The sequence below is a fragment of the Chelonoidis abingdonii genome, chromosome 3 (genome assembly GCF_003597395.2).
Source record: "Chelonoidis abingdonii isolate Lonesome George chromosome 3, CheloAbing_2.0, whole genome shotgun sequence".
In the NCBI taxonomy this organism is placed as follows: domain Eukaryota; kingdom Metazoa; phylum Chordata; order Testudines; family Testudinidae; genus Chelonoidis; species Chelonoidis abingdonii.
This window is the reverse complement of record NC_133771.1, coordinates 144,138,195-144,156,075: the sequence shown is the minus strand read 5'-3', so window position 1 is coordinate 144,156,075 and position 17,881 is coordinate 144,138,195. Positions and strand designations below refer to the sequence as shown.

The 17,881-nt window shown below is 40.8% G+C and overlaps 1 protein-coding gene across 4 annotated transcripts in view; it reads left to right on the top strand.

Moving 5' to 3' along the window:
• The window catches only part of RGS7 (regulator of G protein signaling 7), a 446,471-nt gene that overhangs the window by 286,555 nt on the left and 142,035 nt on the right, over positions 1-17,881 (top strand). For all 4 annotated transcript variants that reach the window (XM_075064188.1, XM_075064190.1, XM_075064187.1 and 1 more), the window contains exon 4: positions 16,993-17,043. In XM_075064188.1, the coding sequence (XP_074920289.1) occupies positions 16,993-17,043 (51 nt within the window). The remainder of the gene's footprint in view (positions 1-16,992; positions 17,044-17,881) is intronic.

The following is a 17,881-nucleotide window of genomic DNA, read 5'->3' as shown; positions in this document are numbered from 1 at the left end:
ATCCCTTCTTACAGAAATTTCAGCCTACATTCAAATGCCTGATTCTGAGGAAGCATATTTGTCCAAAGAATTGCATCCAAATAAAGAGCAGAAATTTTATCTGCCATAGCGTCTCTCCAAGGAATTCTGCATAACAAAGCAACAATACAGCATTTCATCCAAGACTATAAAATGTGCTTTCATACTGAGGAAAAGAACTTGTGAGACTATGTATAACAGTGCCATCTGGTGACTCCTGCCATAACAGTAAAAACCAGGACATTATATATTTTAAATCAGTATTATGGAACCCTTTATTATGAAAGTGCTTTTTAGGAAAAATTAGATGTGCATAATGAAGTCTCTAATAGACTTCTGAATCTTCTCTGCTCTTTGCTTTTCCCAAACATTAGGGTGTTCTGCTTGGAGTACATACATAGAATTTTTTTGAAATATATAATCTTTCTAGTTATAGAGAAGAACACAGTTCTTGTGATGTGCCCTAAAGGTGGTCAGAATCTGGTTTAGTCTAATATTCTCTGGAACTTCATTCCCAAATGAGCCCTTCAGATGGGAATGTTTTGTCCCAACCTATCGTGCTTTGTTTTAAGCATTGTGAGTAGAGCCAGGCAAAATATTTTCAGTGATTAGTTCATTCCCAAAAAAGAGGCAGTTTTAGTTGACCCAAATGAATGTGCAAATTCGCTGAATAGTTTTGACTGAACTGAAAAAATGGAACTGTTTTGGTAATGTCAAAATGAAATGTTCCCTTTCGACCTGACTAAAATTTTTATGACTTCTTGAGTCTACAAAAAATTTGATTTTTTTTAAATTTCTGTTCCATTTGAAATGAAAGTATTATTATTTATTTACTCATTATTCAGAATTGCCTGTGACCTGAATGCAGGCATAAGTTCATGACAGCCTGTCCAACTGATATGGATTGGCTCATTTCTGCACAAGCTACATTACTTCCGTCATCAGTCTCAGGCACAGTTATCTCCTTGGAAATGCTGTGGTCAGACTTAGCTGGAAGAAGCAGCAAATTTTCCTAGCTAGTTGAATGTACAATAGAGATTTCTTTCACTACCCATGCTATCTGAGCACTGAAGTATAGTGATGAGTCAAACAAGACCAAGATTTCACACCAACTTAAAGAATGGTATAAAAGCTCTTTCAATAGAAGGGGAACACCAGTGGCCATGCTATTTGAAAAAGATAAATGATTTGAAGAACTAGCATCACTTTGGTCTTGTCCTGGTTGAGTTTGAGCCAGCTGCTCTCCTCCCAGGCGCTAATTTATTTTAGATACTGTAACATCCGTTGGGCGCTTCCATGGAAAATTATATACTGCTGGACATCAGTAGCTTGCTGGTGGCAACACAGCCTTCCAACCCATCATCGTGGTCTTATCTAGATAATGAAGAGGAGCAGGGAGAGGATAGATTTTTGAGAAACTCTGCAGGTGAAGGTTTTTTTGGGAGAAGATGCCAATCACCACTTTCTAGCTTCCATTAGAGAAGAATTGGAGCCATTATAGTGCTGGGATCTCCATGCCAGTGGGCCAGCAGTACCTCTGTACTATACTATATTTAAGGGTGAAGTGTGGCCTAATACAATGGTCTTATTTATGGCCTCTGTCCATTGATATGAGGGAGTTGTCTTCTAGTCATAAGACTGTCTCTGTGCTATGCCCTACTCTGAAGCCTGATTATGAAGCACCGAGCATGTCAAAGTTCACACTACTGGAGCTTGGTAGTCACTATGTTCTGAATGATTTTGTGTAGACATTGGAGGTTGGAGAGACTTTTCACATCAGATCTTAGCCCTTAGACAATCAGGTATTGGCAAATTCAGTTCTCTGAAGGAGGTGTTGATAACTTCCATTATCAGTGAACACACTTGTTCTTCATTGGATTGCACTAAACAGGAGGCGAACGGATCATTTGTGCAGGACCTGACTTGAATATTTTACAATCTAGCATAAGGGGGCCAAACTGAGAGTAGATGGTGATTCACATCAGATTTTCAGCCTCAGCAAATTCGTCTTCTGTTTTTAGTTGATCTTTAGCTCTTTGCACAGAGTACCTTATGTTTTCTCAGCATTACCAGATATAACAATATTTGTGTTTGCTTCTGAACAGTCATATACACTAAAGCCTTTAACCTATTGGTTTGCAGTTTCCTTACCTTTGCTGAGGCAGAGGTAAATATGTTACATTTCAGAGAGGAGACAGAGCTGCGAAGTTCAGAACTGCATCTGGATCTGAGCTTCCCCTAGGTCCAAGTGGATTCAGTCCAGTGTTCTGGTTCCTGTCCATCTTTAATTGTGACAGGTTAAAGTGATGCCAAGTTCGTATTTCTGCTGCAAAATCAATCAATGGAAAATGACATCATTTAGAATCAGAGACATAAGTACATGTGAACTTTTTCAGATGCAAATTCCATTCAAACGGATTTGATTAATGATGTTCCTTTGTAAAGGTCAACCTGTTAAAGCAGAAAGGTCAATAGGTTAAATATGTGAAGTCAATCAGCAACATATGCAAATTAGCACAAATTTAATGCTGGTGTAATTCCATGAAGTCAATAGCTCTATATTACGTCCATAGGTTTATGCTAGGTAGGAATTTGGCCTGATATGATGAATGGATGGAGAAAAAAGAGGGGAATTTGTCCACCTGCTTTGTTATATGATATTTAAACATGTACAAAAGCATGCAAAACGTGTCATCCTTGGCCCCACACAGTCCCTCGTTGCCAATTCTCTCGCCTCAACTTCATTGCCTTTACAGTTTTCATCCTACTTAAATAATGAACTGGGGCATTTAAAGCAACTTTCAATTCAGCTTCTAGCAAGTTGAGTTAAAGAGCAGCCTTGTTGCCTGTGTAGCATTGCTGAGTGCTGCATCCACACTGAAAGGGGAGGTAGCAGTTTCTCATTGAAGTGTCATCACTAATTCTCCCCTCAATGGTGGTGCTTCAAAGAGAAATTCCTGCTTCCCTTGAAGGTCAGCTGTGGTGTGCACAGCAGCTGTGGAGAGTCCTTTTTCCTAGAACTGTTAAAGACTGACGGGAGAAAGCTGCATCAAAGCTCTCCAATTCAGTTTGCATAAGCTAGAAATCTTTAAAGGCAGGTACCTGTGAGTGGATGAGGGTTGGCAAATGGATGTAGTGTGAGGAGAGAAAGTGGCTATTTTAAACTCTTCCCTTATGAGTCCAGCTGAATATTTGGCAGCAGTCAGTGGCCAATTGAAACCTGTTTTCTGTTATTAAAAACTCCATTGTGGGTTATCTAATATTTCCAGTTTCCAATAGAAAGTGAGAGGTAAGTGGCAATAGGGCCACAAACTTCTGGTGAAGTGACATCACACCTGACAAAGGGGTCTGAATAGTCCAGAAAATGTGAAGAAACAAGTTAGGATTCTTTAACAAACAAATTGTCAAAATAATAGAGAAGATGTATTTATAACTACTTCTCACTTGTTGCCTCTTAAGCTATGTCTACACTGCACACTAAGCCCAGGCTCTGATTCGAGTTTGAGCCCAAATGCCCTTCCTTCCACACACAAATCAATCTGACTTGGGTCATCACTTGCTGGGTGGCTGGGTCAGAGCCCAAGTTCTGCTGTGACTCAGTTCCAAGCCATATCAGTTTGCAGTGTGGATGCAATTCAAGCTGCAGACCAAAGTCAGAAGGTGTGCATACTGCAGTAAGGACACGTTATCATGACTAAGACCTGGATCCAGCAATTGGAAACCCAGGTTTATAATGCAGTGTGGATGCTCAACCATGGCTTTGGAAACTGAGTCCACAAGCCTAGATCCCATAGACCTTGGTTGACAATGTAGTGCAGCCAGTCATGAACCAGGATTTCCTTGTATGCATCAATATTTTTTAAACATTTTCATGATATACAACCCCCAGCAGGTGTAACAGAATAATACTGCTGAAGGCAGCAGTAAAACACAGCAAGCATAGAGAGCAGTATGTGAAAAATACTCTTACTGTTGGTAATGTCTTGTACAATTAAAAAAAAAAAGCTGAGTTATTATGCAGTGTAAAGTTTTGTCAAAGCATATTCTGCATGATGAACTGTTCTGCAGGGTGTCTGCTGCACTAAGCAATAATATGGTGAAACATTGAAGGTGATGCAGCATATATTGATGCGAAGCAGGACACTCTTGAGCGGTCTGTCACTGTCATTCTTCAAGCAAGCAACATAGCATCAGTCTAACTGTCATGAGAAGGGACAAATGCTATGCTGGCTGTTTTCCCTTCAAGGATTTAGACTGCAAGAGCCTTAAGGAGAATGTCATGGCTATATAGAGCCCTGATTACAGCCAAAACGCCCCTTCTCTAGCAAGAGCAGTGTAGCCTGCTGGAGAAAGTATAGACTGGAACTGAGAAGGCTTCTGTTCTATTCTGGGTTCTAGCATTGGCCAGCCAATTCACCTTCTCTCTGTGTGTCAGTTTCTCCATCTAGAAAATGGGATGATACTTATCTCCTTTGCAAAGGGCTTTGAGATCTACACTGAAAAGTGACAAGAGCTAGGAATTAGTAGTATTAGAATAGTGTGACATTGCACTCTATATGATTTTATGAAAATATGCTAATGTAACTGGAATATGCTTCATGCAAAAGGTCTCTTGTAAGGTATCATTTCAAAGCTTATAATCTACTGGGTGTGATCATCCTATTCGTATAAATGTACCACTCTTGTATCTGAAACTAGAAATATGAAATATAACTCTGAGGGCCTATTGTAATTATGCAAAGTGTGGGCCATTAATGGTGGTTTGCAGGAACGGTGCAAGGATATTTTGCTCCCTAGGCGAAACTTCCACCTTGCACCCCCTCTTCCCATCCTCTCCCCCTGGAGCATCGCTTATAAACTTTCAAAAACGAATATTGCATAATGTGGCATTGTTCATTAGAATGGATACAAGGGGGTCAGAGAAGATGATTACAACGGTCCCTTCTGTCCCGGAGGAACCTATGAGCAAGGAGGAGGCTGAGAATGACCCCAGTTCACAGAGTCTTTAAACGTTCCCATACTCTGAGTACTTCGCCCTCCTGGGGGGACCCAAGGGCAAGGAGGGCAGAGCTCGGCTCTCCCAGGGAGCAGGTGAGGATCTCCCTGGGGATCAAGGCCAGCTTCCCGCATTGGCACAGTGCCACCGGGGGTTTGGAAGTGGCACCTGCGCCAGCCCTTTCCCCTCTGCTGTGCTGCAGGGTTTAGTTTCCCTCTCCCCAGGAGGTGGCTGCGCCTGGCCCCAGGTGCGGCGCGTTGGAGGGTGAAGCTCACCTGAGCTCAGGACCATGTTCTGCCTCCCCCAACGGCTCCATCCCTCGGTGACCCTGGTCGCCACGCTCGGCCGGCTGTCTCCTCCTTGCTCCTCTGCAGGCTCCAACTGACTCCTGCATGGTGCCCCTTGCTGCGGGGGTGAGTTTGCTGTGGAGGCCCCGCTCCCCACCCTGCCCCACTCAACTGACTCCTGTGACACCGGACACAGCTTTTTGACCCCTCTAAATCTTGGCACCCTAGGTGGCCATCTAGTTTTCCTAGTGGTTACACCAGCCTCAGTGGTTTGAAATCTTGATGACTCCCATTAACCAGGACAATTGACTGCAGATGGCTTTGTTTTCCCTGTAAGTCTTCCTGTATACATGCTTGCTGGCAAGTGGGTAACGAATCTTACAGTGACATGTGATCATGTCAGCTGAACTGGAATCCATCTTTACCCTGGTGCTTTTCCATTGAGAAGGTAGGGGGATGGGAACCCAGAGGGACAAAGGATTCCTGCCTTATGCAAAAGATATATAAGCAGGTGGAACAGAGAAAAGAGGGGCCATCATGAGGAATCCCCTAGCTACCACCTCAGCTGGAACAAGGGCTGTACCAGGGGAAAGGATTATGCCCAGACTAGGAAGGTGTCGAGTCTATGGAAGAGTCTTATTGAAACATCTTTCAGGGTGAGATTTTATCTGTACTCCATTGTATTACTGTATTAGGCTTAGATTTGCATGTTGTTTTATTTTGCTTGGTAATTCACTTTGTTCTGTCTGTTACTACTTGGAACCACTTAAATCCTACTTTCTGTATTTATAAAATCAGTTTTTACTTATTAATTAACTTAGAGTATGTATTAATACCTGGGGGGCAAACAGCTGTGCATCTCTCTCTATCAGTGTTAGAGGGCGAACAATTTATGAGTTTACCCTGTATAAGCTTCATACAGGGTAAAACAGATTTATTTGGTTTAGACCCCATTGTGAGTTGGGCACCTGAGTGTTAGAGACAAGAACACTTCTGTTAGCTGCTTTCATTTAGGTCTGGAGCTTTGGGGCAAGTAATTCAGACCCTGGGTCTGTGTTTGAGCAGATGGGCGTGTCTGGCTCAGCAAGACAGGGTGCTGGGGTCCCGAGCTGACAGGGCAGGAAAGCAGGGGCAGAAGTAGTCTTGGCACATCAGGTGGCAGCTCCCAAGGAGGGGAGGGGTTGTGTGATCTAACCCGTCACAAATAGTTTGAGGTTTTTTTTTTTCTTTAAAGTAGATCTTGGCTCCTATGAAATAATCAGTCAACTTTAATCCAAGGTCAGACAGTTTGTAGCTCTGATAGCAAATTAGCAAAAATTTAAAAAAATTTATTTTCTCACAACTCTATTATTTTTAAACTATTGTGTGTTTCTGACATTGCAACCATACCTTAGTGACTCACAACTGAAGATGCCAAATTCAGGATGAACTGCTGAGAAATAGGGCAAACACAACCCAAAACTAGTGGTTATACTTTTATGAGATATATCAAACTAGACACACAAGTAAACTCCTGTTTCACCACACTGGCTAACAAGAAAACATAAAGGCAGTTTCCTCAAGCATTCCAGTTCTTATATCATGACCAAAAACGCTGGGTTCGGTGATTAGTGGTTCTTTACAACCAGTCTCATCAAAAAATAGGTTCCTCTGATCACAAAGGACCAACCATACACCCAGGTCAATATATAACTTAGATCTTACCCCAAAATCACGCTGATGCTCATCCTTTAGTATCTAAAATCTAAAAGTTTATTTATAAAAAGGAAAGGAAGATGAGAGTTAAAATTGGTTAAAGGAATGAATTACGTCCAGTAATGGCAAAGTTCTTGGTTCAGGCTTGTAGCAGTGATGGAACAAACTGCTGGTTTAAGTCAAGTCTCTGGAGTACATCCACAGCTGGAATGGGTCATTCAGTCCTTTGTTCAGAGCTTTAACTTGTAGCAAAGTTCATCCACAAGTCAAACAGGATTGAGATCAGATGGAGGGGGTGCAGCTGCCTTTTATAGTCTTTTGCCCTGCAGCCTGGGCTTCTTTTGTTTCAAACACAAGCTGCCCAGCACATGGCTTGGAAGCCTCAGGGCTTGTCTACACTGGCAGTTTACAGCGCTGCAACTTTCAAGTTCAGGGGTGTGAAAAAACACCCCCCTGAGCGCAGCAAGTTTCAGTGTTGTAAAGTGCCACTACAGACAGTGCACCAGCACTGTAAGCCACGCACCCAAGACTGGTATCTACGCCCCTCGTGGAGGTGGGTTTTTTAGAGCGCTGTGCCGTGACCACACAAGCCACGTTAAAGTGCTGCCATGGCAGCACTTTAGCACTGCCAGTGTAGACTAGCCCTTAGAGTTCTATCCACAGGAATGTCCCTGCAGGCCTAGTGAGTCATAAAGTTTATCTGCCTTCTCTCAATGGGTCAGTGGTATAGCTGATGGGCCATCAAGCAGGCTAGGCAGTGCTGCTGCCCAAACTCTCTGGAGGTGTCACCCAGAAGGTTTGAAATACAGACAGACATATCTATTACTCATAATACAAAGGTGATACAAACATATAAAAAAGATTATCACATCTGGCAAATTGTAACATTTTTGAAGATATCTTACGTGGCATGTCTGGCTGTGTCTGGTGTCCCTGTGGGGATAGCTCTTGTCACTCAAGTAGGGTGAATTGCAAAGAATGGAGCAGACAATCCCCATAAAGTTGGTGGATATTCCAGTACTTCTGACTTCACATACAAAAATGATACATGCATACAGATACCATAATCATAACCAGCAGAACATAACATTTTCATAGACACTTCACTTAACAACTTTTGTACAATATTTGCTGTAAATATATAACAGTGGTTGCAACAATGATCTATATAGTCATATTTTAATCAGATAACGTCACAGACACGTTCTAAAATGCTGAGACATTCTGGGCAGTGCCAGAATTGGTAAGGCACTTAGTATGTCAGCTTGTTTCCATGTAATCTTCCACAAACACAGCCATGAAGTTTTTCCTGTCAGTAAGGTTTTATTAATCCCATTACAACTTTGTATAAAAAGAAGTGGGTTTAGAATCCCTGTAAAGCAGACGTGGGCAAACTATGGCCCACGGGCCACATCCGGCCTGTGGGACCATCCTGCCCTGTCCCTGAGCTCCTGGCCGGGGAGCCTAATCCCCAGCACCACCCCTGCTGTTCCCCCTCCTCTGCAGCCACACTGTTGCACGGGCTGCGCTCTGGCTCGCCACTCCCTCTGGGCAGCTTGGGGAGCACAGCTGGCTCTGGCTGGGTGTCAATGGCTGTGAGCTTCTGCTGCTCGTAAGGGGGTGGGAGTCCTAGGGGGCAGTCAGGAAGGAGGAGGCAGAGGTTCTGGTAGAGCAGTCGGGATGGGGAACAGGGATGGTTGGGAGTGGAAGTCTCGGGGATCTTGGCAGGGAGTGGGGATGTGGATAGAGGTCGGGAGGGCAGTCAGGGTACAGGGAGCAGGAGAGGTTGGATACAGGGGTGGGATTCTGGGGGGCAAGGAGTCCCAGGAGGGGGTGGTCAGGGAAGAAGAGCAGAGGGCGGTTGGACAGGGTGTGGGAGTCCCAGGGGGGCTATTAGGGGGCGAGGGTGTGGATAGGGGGTGGGGCAGTCAGGGGACAAGGAGAAGAGGGGGTAGAATGAGTAGGGAGTTCTGAGGGGGGCAGTCAGGGGGCAGGAGGTGGGAGGGGGTGGGGGCCAGGCTGTTTGGGGAGTCACAGCTTTCCCTACCTGGCCCTTCATACACTTATGCAATCCTGATGTGGCCCTTGGTCCAAAAAGTTTGCTGACCTTTGCTGTAAGGGCTTGCTCACAACTTGAAATGCAATCAACAGCTTTTTAGCTGTGTTTTATACAGATTAGTCTAACATACATTTTCTGCATACATACATATATCCGTGAAGTTGCTGCAATCCTTTTTTATCAGTGTCACAGCTGTCTCTGAAGGTTCAGCCAGAAATCAAACTTTTCCTTGATCTAGAGATTTTCCTTAAAATTTTGCGACAACTGAAGTAACTGATATCTGCAGGTCCCTTGAAGTCACAACTGACCATATGTTTGAATTGGTGTGTGTGTTATTTACAGAAAATAACACAAGTTGTATGAATGTGTTCACTTGATTGTGGATATTTTTTGAGGGGGTGAAAAAAAGATTAGATACTTTTCTACAAATAACTAAAAAAGGTCCTTTACACCTAAGGGTGTGAGCAAGAGCTTATTTATGGTACAATATTTCCTTCCCTTAACCAGACCTTGACATTTTAAAAAATCTTAATGTGTATTCTCAAAAGCTTAATGAGTAAAATCTTTCTTCTAAAGTTCTCTTCTTGCATAGGTTGCGTTGTTTTGTCTAGCCACACGTGCTGTAAATTTATAGTATTGCAGATGAGTTCTCTCTTTGGGTTTTTAAAATTCAGTATAGCAATTTAACTGCACCACCATCCCCACCTACCAAGATTTAAAGTCCAGCTTGCTAGTTCTGTCAAGGAAAAATAATTGTTATAGTTTTATTACAGGGATTTTCTTACGTTCTTCAATGTAGGCGGGTATTAAATCAGCTACAGAAATGTGGATATATTTGTGAATTTGCAAGCATTTTCCTTCCTCACTTGTAGCTTTAATCTACTTGAATATTGCACTGACAATCTGTGTGTCTCTCACTCAGTGGTAGCTTGGCTCCTGTTCTTAAGAAGGAATTACAATTTCTCTTTCTAAATTATATTTGCTTTCTAGTAAGAATGTTGGTTTATATTTTTAATATGTGCAACACGTTATTATAACAGGTTGCAAGGTTGTTATTTTTAGCAACTTACTGTCCATTTGAGTTTCCATACTTTGGAATATTGTAGTCCTCTCCCTCCCCCAACACATTTTAAAAGATAAAACCAAAACCAGTTACTGTTCCCTTAATAATGACTTTTGGAAATATTTGTGTCTTTTACAGTCTAGATTTCCTCATGATTTTTAGCTTGGAGTTGTCTTACTTATTAGCCAATGGCTCAAGACTTTTCCTGCAGCACCTGAGTGCCTTGTAATCTTTAATATATTTATCCTTATAACACCCCATGAGATGGGGAAGTACTACCATCCCCATTTTACACAGGGGGAACCAAGGCACAGAAAAACTGAGGGTATGTCTACACTGCAATAAAATACCCACGGCACCAGGATTAGAGCCCAAGTCAGTTGCGAGGCTTTAAATAGTAGTGTAAATATTTGGTTCTGGCTGGAACCCAGGTTCTGAAACCCGGTGAGGGGGGAGCATCTCAGACACCAGGCTCCAGTCCAAACATTTGCCCTGCTACTTTTAGCCATGCAAGCCCAAGTCAACTGATCTGGGCTCTGAGATTGGTGCTATGGGATTGTCTTTGCGATGTAGACGTATCTTAAGTAACTTGACCAAGATCACTTGAAATTACACTCAGCTCTATCAAGTCCTAGACTTAACTCTAACTACAGGAATATCCTCCCTATCTTTTTTTTGTCCATATACCAAATCCTACTGGCTTTTCTTTGAGGTGGACTTCCAGCTGATAATGGAGATGGAGGGGTGGGACAGAAGGGCAGGAAGAAAGAATACACTTGCTATTTAAAGAATTGTTCCTTTTGGAGCAATTGAACCAGTGAACTTTGATCCTGACTTTTGAAGGGTATGTTCTGTGTATGTGTCTGGTGGTATAGGAACATCTGAATTAATATGTTTGCCAACCACCACATTTCAAATTTACTACCATACAAAAGAAGAGTCTCTTTTCCTTACAGAGCATCCAGCTGTTTTATCACCTTGTTCTCTTAGTGACCCCCTAAATGAATAAGAACTGATAGTGATACTCTCAGTATTTTAGGAACACATTTGCATAAGTAATGACACAGTTCAGAAAGGGCACAGAAATCAGAGGCAACTGACTGAATTAAGGTTATTTTGTTGATTAGATATTTTAAAAAATTGCTTACAAACTGCACAACAAGCTGTTCAAGACAAGACTTCCTTTAGCGCTCTTTCCAATAATAAAATTGCCCAGAAAGTGTGGTAATCCTGAATGAAGAATTGATAACTTCCAGTTTTGTAATACCATCCACTGTTTGTAGTTTTAATTGAATAAGCTGAGGGGAACACATACCTTGTTACAGGGAGTACAAATCAATATGACACGTACTAGAAAATGCTTTTGTATATTTTCCTTCCTTCCTTTTAGCCTGAACTTGAGGTGCTGAGTGCACGTAATTTGAATCAATGGAGCATAGGAATTTGGTAACAGATTTAAACAATGCTGTTTTCCTCCAGCACTCAGATATCGTGGGGATGGCTGTGGTATAAGAATATGAATAGAATGGGGCTAGTGGGCATTTGGCATTGTTCAGAACCAGGCTCGAATGTGACCACACCTGAACTTGGGGAGTGCCTTCCTCCAGATCCGATTCTGAACTGGACAGCTCTGACTCATCACTGTTGTCTCTTTTATGGTGCTTTTTTAAATAGTTAAATGTACACAACACTGTATGGAACATATAGAAAGGTGGGAGCACTGATCCATAGAGCTCACACACAAATATGCGGTAAGCAGCTTAGTTGTGAGTAGATATGGAGGTAAGGCTGTCACTGCAGGTATATTTAATGAAAGAAGGGTAGAAAGAGGGATTTGAACAGAGAAAAGAAATGCTTAGTTCATGGGAATAAGAAGGCTCTTCCAGTGCCTAGTCTAGGAGGTTTGAAGGGATCAGAAGTTTGGAATTCCAGAGTCTAAAGCTCATACTATTTGATTGCTTTTGCCCTTGCTCTTGAATTTTTCCATGGGAGGGAAGTACTTAAGTTAATATGTCATTCCTTACCGACTGCTTTTTATTTTGCTAGCCAAGTGGTAGCAAGACATCTCTGGGCTTAGAATTACCTCACAGAAGTTAATGGGATTTAAAAATGTTTGTCTAAAGAATTTAGTCTTCATGGTAGCCAAAGAATTTGGATCAAATTCTTCCCTCATGTATTTGTATGCAGCCCTATTAACTTCACTGTGGTCCCATGAGTATAAATTAAGTCACACTGTGTATTTAAAATGCTCTCTCCATCTGTATGTCTGTCTGCCTGTCTAGCAATTTTTAAACTGTAAAAGTATATGCCTGATATATATTTCTGGCCAGCTTCTGTTCTCAATGATAGGTAAATCACTAATATAAATGAGAGCAAGCAGTTGGCCACTGAAGTCTAATAGCAATCAAAATGCACAGTTTAACTAAGTAGTAAAGATGTTTTCTCTGCAGATGGAATGATTGTGGGACATAATTTGGAAATGATGCATTCTAGGAAGACTGAATTCCTATGTAATCATTTAGTACTGCGCATATGCACATTAAATGTGATTGCATAGTATATAATTATTACCAACAAGGCCTTGGAAAATACATGTTAAGCTTAGCGAACACGGTAAAATAGAAGCAGCTTAATGATAATAATTATCTACAATAAAAGCACTAAGAAAATACCTTTGGTTTGTTTGTACTATCCTTATTTATATAAAAGAAAGAGAAATTATAGTTGGAACAACTCTGTTTAAGTCTATCATATCCATATGCCCCAAACTGGAGTATATTGACCAAATATGTAGAAAGTGCCTTGAAGTTATGATGGCTTTGTACACCATAATGTATTGTATGAGACCACATCTTGTGTAGTGAATAAAGCAGAAGACGAGGCTCAACCCCTCTCTCTCATTTTACCCATATGTAGAATGGGTTTGCTCATCATATCAATGTCACAAGGGCTTTAGAAGCTTGTTTAATGTTTGTAAAGTGCTTTGAAATCTTTGTTTAAAGATGCTATAGAGAATACCTTGCAATTATATTTTAATTGTGTCATAAGGTAGCTCAGACAGAATAATCATCCTAAACCTTTAATTTCCCTTGAACCAAACCTTTTTGAATTCAAGGAGGAGGCATTAATGCTTCTGGTTTGACTCAACTAAAATTCTTTTCTGATTACATTTGAGTAGGGTCTACAGAAAAACAATAGACCGCTAATCAGTATCTCTTCTATAGACCTTCACCATGAACTTCCCCCTTTATGTAGGCCATCAGCATAGTGATAATAAATCATAATGATGGAGGATAGTCACTGGGATCCTTTTACTGAAGCTGAAATACTTAAAAAAGCAAGTCTGCAGTGCTGCTCTTTAAACATCACCATTTACTTAGGAGAAAGTAGTATCTAGTATAAAAGAATATCCTTTATCACACTGCAATTCAAAAAAAAGAAGATAACACTTGGTAGCAGGTACAGATCTTCATGACTGTATGTCTGGGGAAAAATAGTTCTGTGGGAGATTTCATTCATAGTTAAGAGCAAGATGGAACCCTGAAAAAGTTGAAAGACTCAGTGTTTTCTAAAATTAATGTGATCACTTGGCTACAATGAAATTCAGCCCATTAAGAGACGGATGGTACCCATCCCCATCTCTCTTCTTTTATGCTGTACTGGTGGATTACTGTTACTAAATAACTTTCTTCTGTTTTTTGTCCTTAAAAATGATAAAGGGGACCCCCGGCATTTGGATATTTTGGAATATACTTCATATATTCATACTTCAGGAAGTTTGCGAATATCAAACCTCTGCATCTTTTAAGTATCATGAGTCCTGATCCTTCATTCTCTCCTATGTAAATTCAGTGCAACACTGAGTTTAGTAAAATAAGTCTGGTCTGAAACTAAATGAAGCAAAAGGAAAACCTAGATCCTTGAATCTCAGACAGAACCAATTTCAGACATACCAGACAGTGATTTATCTTCTCCCAGTTCCCTGTTTGAAAAAATAAAATAGCTTTTTATAAGCATCCCCTTAGTCGTTAATACAAAACACACAACTATTCACACGTCTCCAGAGCCAATAACCTGTCTGTTCTTTGTACAGAAAAGGAACAACAAAACAAAAATAGAAATAAGAGCCCTTCAGAATCTTTACAGGTCATCTTGAAGAACTGGAGGGGACCTTGAAAGGTCATCAAGATCTTGAATCTCCTAAAACAGCTAGGTATTTCAATTAAGGAATAAGTAGTGCATTGACCTTTAATAATTGAGCGTGACCCGATCTTAATTAAAAACCTACTTGGTTCTATTAGGCCTGCAAGGCTTGATAGCATAGAGGTAAAACCACCTGCACTTGCACTACCTACCAGTTTAGACCTATGTAGTAAAACAGGTAGCATTTTTCAAGTGTAGATAAGCCTTCATAGCTCCAGAGACTTCTTCGACTGATCAAAAAGAAAAGTATGTCTAAGCATGCAGAGCTGTTGTTTCCTAGATGCTTTTGGAGGTTTGATGTAAATCAGTGATCAAATGTGCAGACATCATCAAAAGAGGATGAAAACATAGGTGTAGAGAGGTAAAATGCAAAGTAATGGGAGGATGCTGGAGGAGGAACCGCAGGCAATAAAGGGAGGTTTGATATTAATTGTCAATTCTCCTATCCAGGGAGAGGAAATGAACAGCATAGACACACAATGTGAATATGTGACCATAGGACTGCAGTTCTCACGTGAAAGAGAATTTAATTTCCTCTTGTCTGTTTAATACTGCCCTGATGTTGCTTTCCATTGTAATCAAACTCTGTAGTAGTTTCTGAAAGGAAAGTGTGGAATCTGTATTGGGACGCTAGTAGTCAATATCTAGGGTCCATGGGAGGATTTTGACCTAAAGAAATGGTCCAAATCATGATAAAGGTTGAGAACTGCTGCAGTCTACCACCAATTAACATTAATAACTGCTTGGGAGAGTAACTCTTGGGGAGTTGGTGGGACTTAGAATTTTTTATGCAGATTTATTGCTGTACCTCTAGCTAGATTATAATAATAATAGATATACCTATCTCCTAGAACTGGAGGGGACCTTGAAAGGTCATCAAGTCCAGGCCCCTGCCTTCACTAGCAGGACCAAGTGCTCATTTTTGCCCCAGATCCCTAAGTGGCCCCCTCAAGGACGGAATTCACAACTCCGGGTTTAGCAGGCTAATGCTCAAACCACTGAGCTATCCCTCCCACCCCATTATGTAGAGAATGCCAGAAGCAACCCATACTATCTCCTACTATTGTTTTCTAACTGTCCTTTCTCTGCTCTATTAGTTTGATTTATGTAATGTTTGTGTAAATCTGGAGTCTTACATCTGCCTCCTGCCCTCAACCCAAGATTTTAAAAAGAATGGTGTTACTTCTGCTGTGAAGTGGGTGGCTCCTTTACAAGCTGGTTTTATAAGGACACAATTTATTGTGTGTCTTCCCATTATATCTTGGGTACCTCCACTTGACTGAAACAGTGACATGAGCAACCTTCATGGAATAGACAGGAAATGCACATAAGTGTGGTGGTGTTTTTAAAAGATTTTCTTCTTAAAATTGATTTTTGCTATTTAAAATATTTTTGTTTGTCAGTATCATTTTTGTTGTCCAGAGAATTACCCCGTCCCTTGTTTAAACTAAACAGTTAAATGTGTTTATAATGGGCCAGTTCCCACTGGGTAGCTTACAGTATGACAGACAAGACTGGGAATAGTTCAGGTAATGCTGGTATAGAAGGATCTACCAAGCAGAGCACACTGCAGGAATGAAGGTGCAAAGCCCAGAGCAGCAGGAGAAGAGAGGGAATGAAAAAAGGGGATAAGAGCAGGGGAATATGAAAGCAGAGATGTAGGTTGGGTAGATTTATGTAGGACCTTGAAAATAAGGGCAGGAACATAAATTTGGAAAAGGAAGCAACCAAAGGGATAGAAAGATTGGAATGGTGGGAAAGAAGAGGACTCTAGCAACTCCAGCCTGGAGAGGTGAAGGTTACCCTTGGCATGGTGAGAAATGATGAAGAATTGTGATGTGAAGTGGGGATAAGGAGAAAAAAAGGTGGACCTGGGTAATATAAAATAGGAAGTGACAGGATCTTAAACAACTAGATCTAGGAAAAAAATGGTGAAACAATTCATTTTTAAAGATAGCTTGAGATATTGGTGGGACATGATAGGACCAACAATATATGTGTCCGTGAGGGGAATAGAGAGGGAGAGTTGGGAGTGTCAGAATAGAAGTGGTGGTTAAAGATGGAGGACCAGAAAAGGTCCCCTACAGAGAAAATGGAAAGATTATCAGAGATTAAGTGAGAGGTTCCTGGATGGAGCTGCTATTAGCAGATATTAAATCAAAGAGTTAAGTTTTCAGTAACATCTTTAAATAGAGATTTTGGAAATGGCCTGAATCAAAGAATACAGACTTGAGCTGTTCCATAGATATGAGTGTGTATATATAATATGCACACACAGTTACAATGTGTTCTGCATTAACCCTTTTAAAGTCTTGTTTGATAAAGGGTTTTGTTTTTATACATGAATACAAGAATGTAATACAATGTTTGCTTGTTTGTCCCTGAAAATTTACCATTATTATTCTTTTTAAAATGTATACTGTCAGATAAGTAACATGCTTCTTGCACTATGAAATTGTGCATCAGTATTCCTGATCTGGAAAAAAAATAGTTTGCATAATGCGTCTCTTTTGTTGAAACTGTTCTATAAAAATAAAATGGTCCAGCTGATTCTGGAGAAACTCAACATTAGTTCCTTTTTACATAGACATTTATGGTATCATGGAGCTGTGACTGAAGAATATAGAAAGTGCAAGCTTACTGAACTAAAAATATTTTTTTTTCCTCCTAGGTTCAGACATTGTTCAGTGGTTAACGAAGAATCTAGCTATAGAAGACCCAGGTAAATTGTTTTTTCTGTATTAAAAAGTTCTGCTTCATTGGTCTGTTAAGTTCTAAGGTCTTGTTCTGTTCTCTGGCCCTGTAGGGCCAGCTTGTAACTAGACAGAATTTGATCCATGGGCCCTTGAGGGTTCAATTTTACTAGCAAAGCACACGACATTCAATCCTGCAGAGCTTCCGTAAGAGCCATTAACTGGGATGAACACTTTATTAGTGTAACTTTTGGAAAATCAGTTTCTTAATGGTAAAAAAATAGGACTGACTATTGCTTTGGGGAAATATTATACATTCAGTTCTATGTGGACACATTCACGCAACACTATGTTAAATGGCATCTAGCCAATTGTTAAATAGATGAGAATTTTTTAATGTAATTTCATACTGAATTAGTCAAGTGATTAAAATTACATTTGTTTGATGTTCAGTCTTTTTTTATTATTACAATACCGCACTGGATAAGAGTGTATTTTAAATCTACAGGTATTTTTATGAGTCCCTTAAGTGGAAAGGCTGAACAGGAAGATACAATCCATGCAGCCTACTAAATGCAGTGAGAGGGGATGATCCAGTGTTTATGGTGCTAGACTGGGACTTGGGAGACCCAGGTTCAATTGCTTGTTCTCTCCATGATTTTGGGCAAGTCCCTGTGTGCCTCAATTCCCTATCTAGTACTTCTCTACTTCAGAGGGGGTTTGTGAGGCTAAATTCTAGTGCTGGTGTCATAGCTTTCCTACTCAGATCTGAACCTTAGAGTCCAGAAAATAAGATGCTAGCATGAAACCTCCAAGCTTAATTACCAGCTTAGATCTTATAGCGCTGACACCAGCCAGAAATTCCAG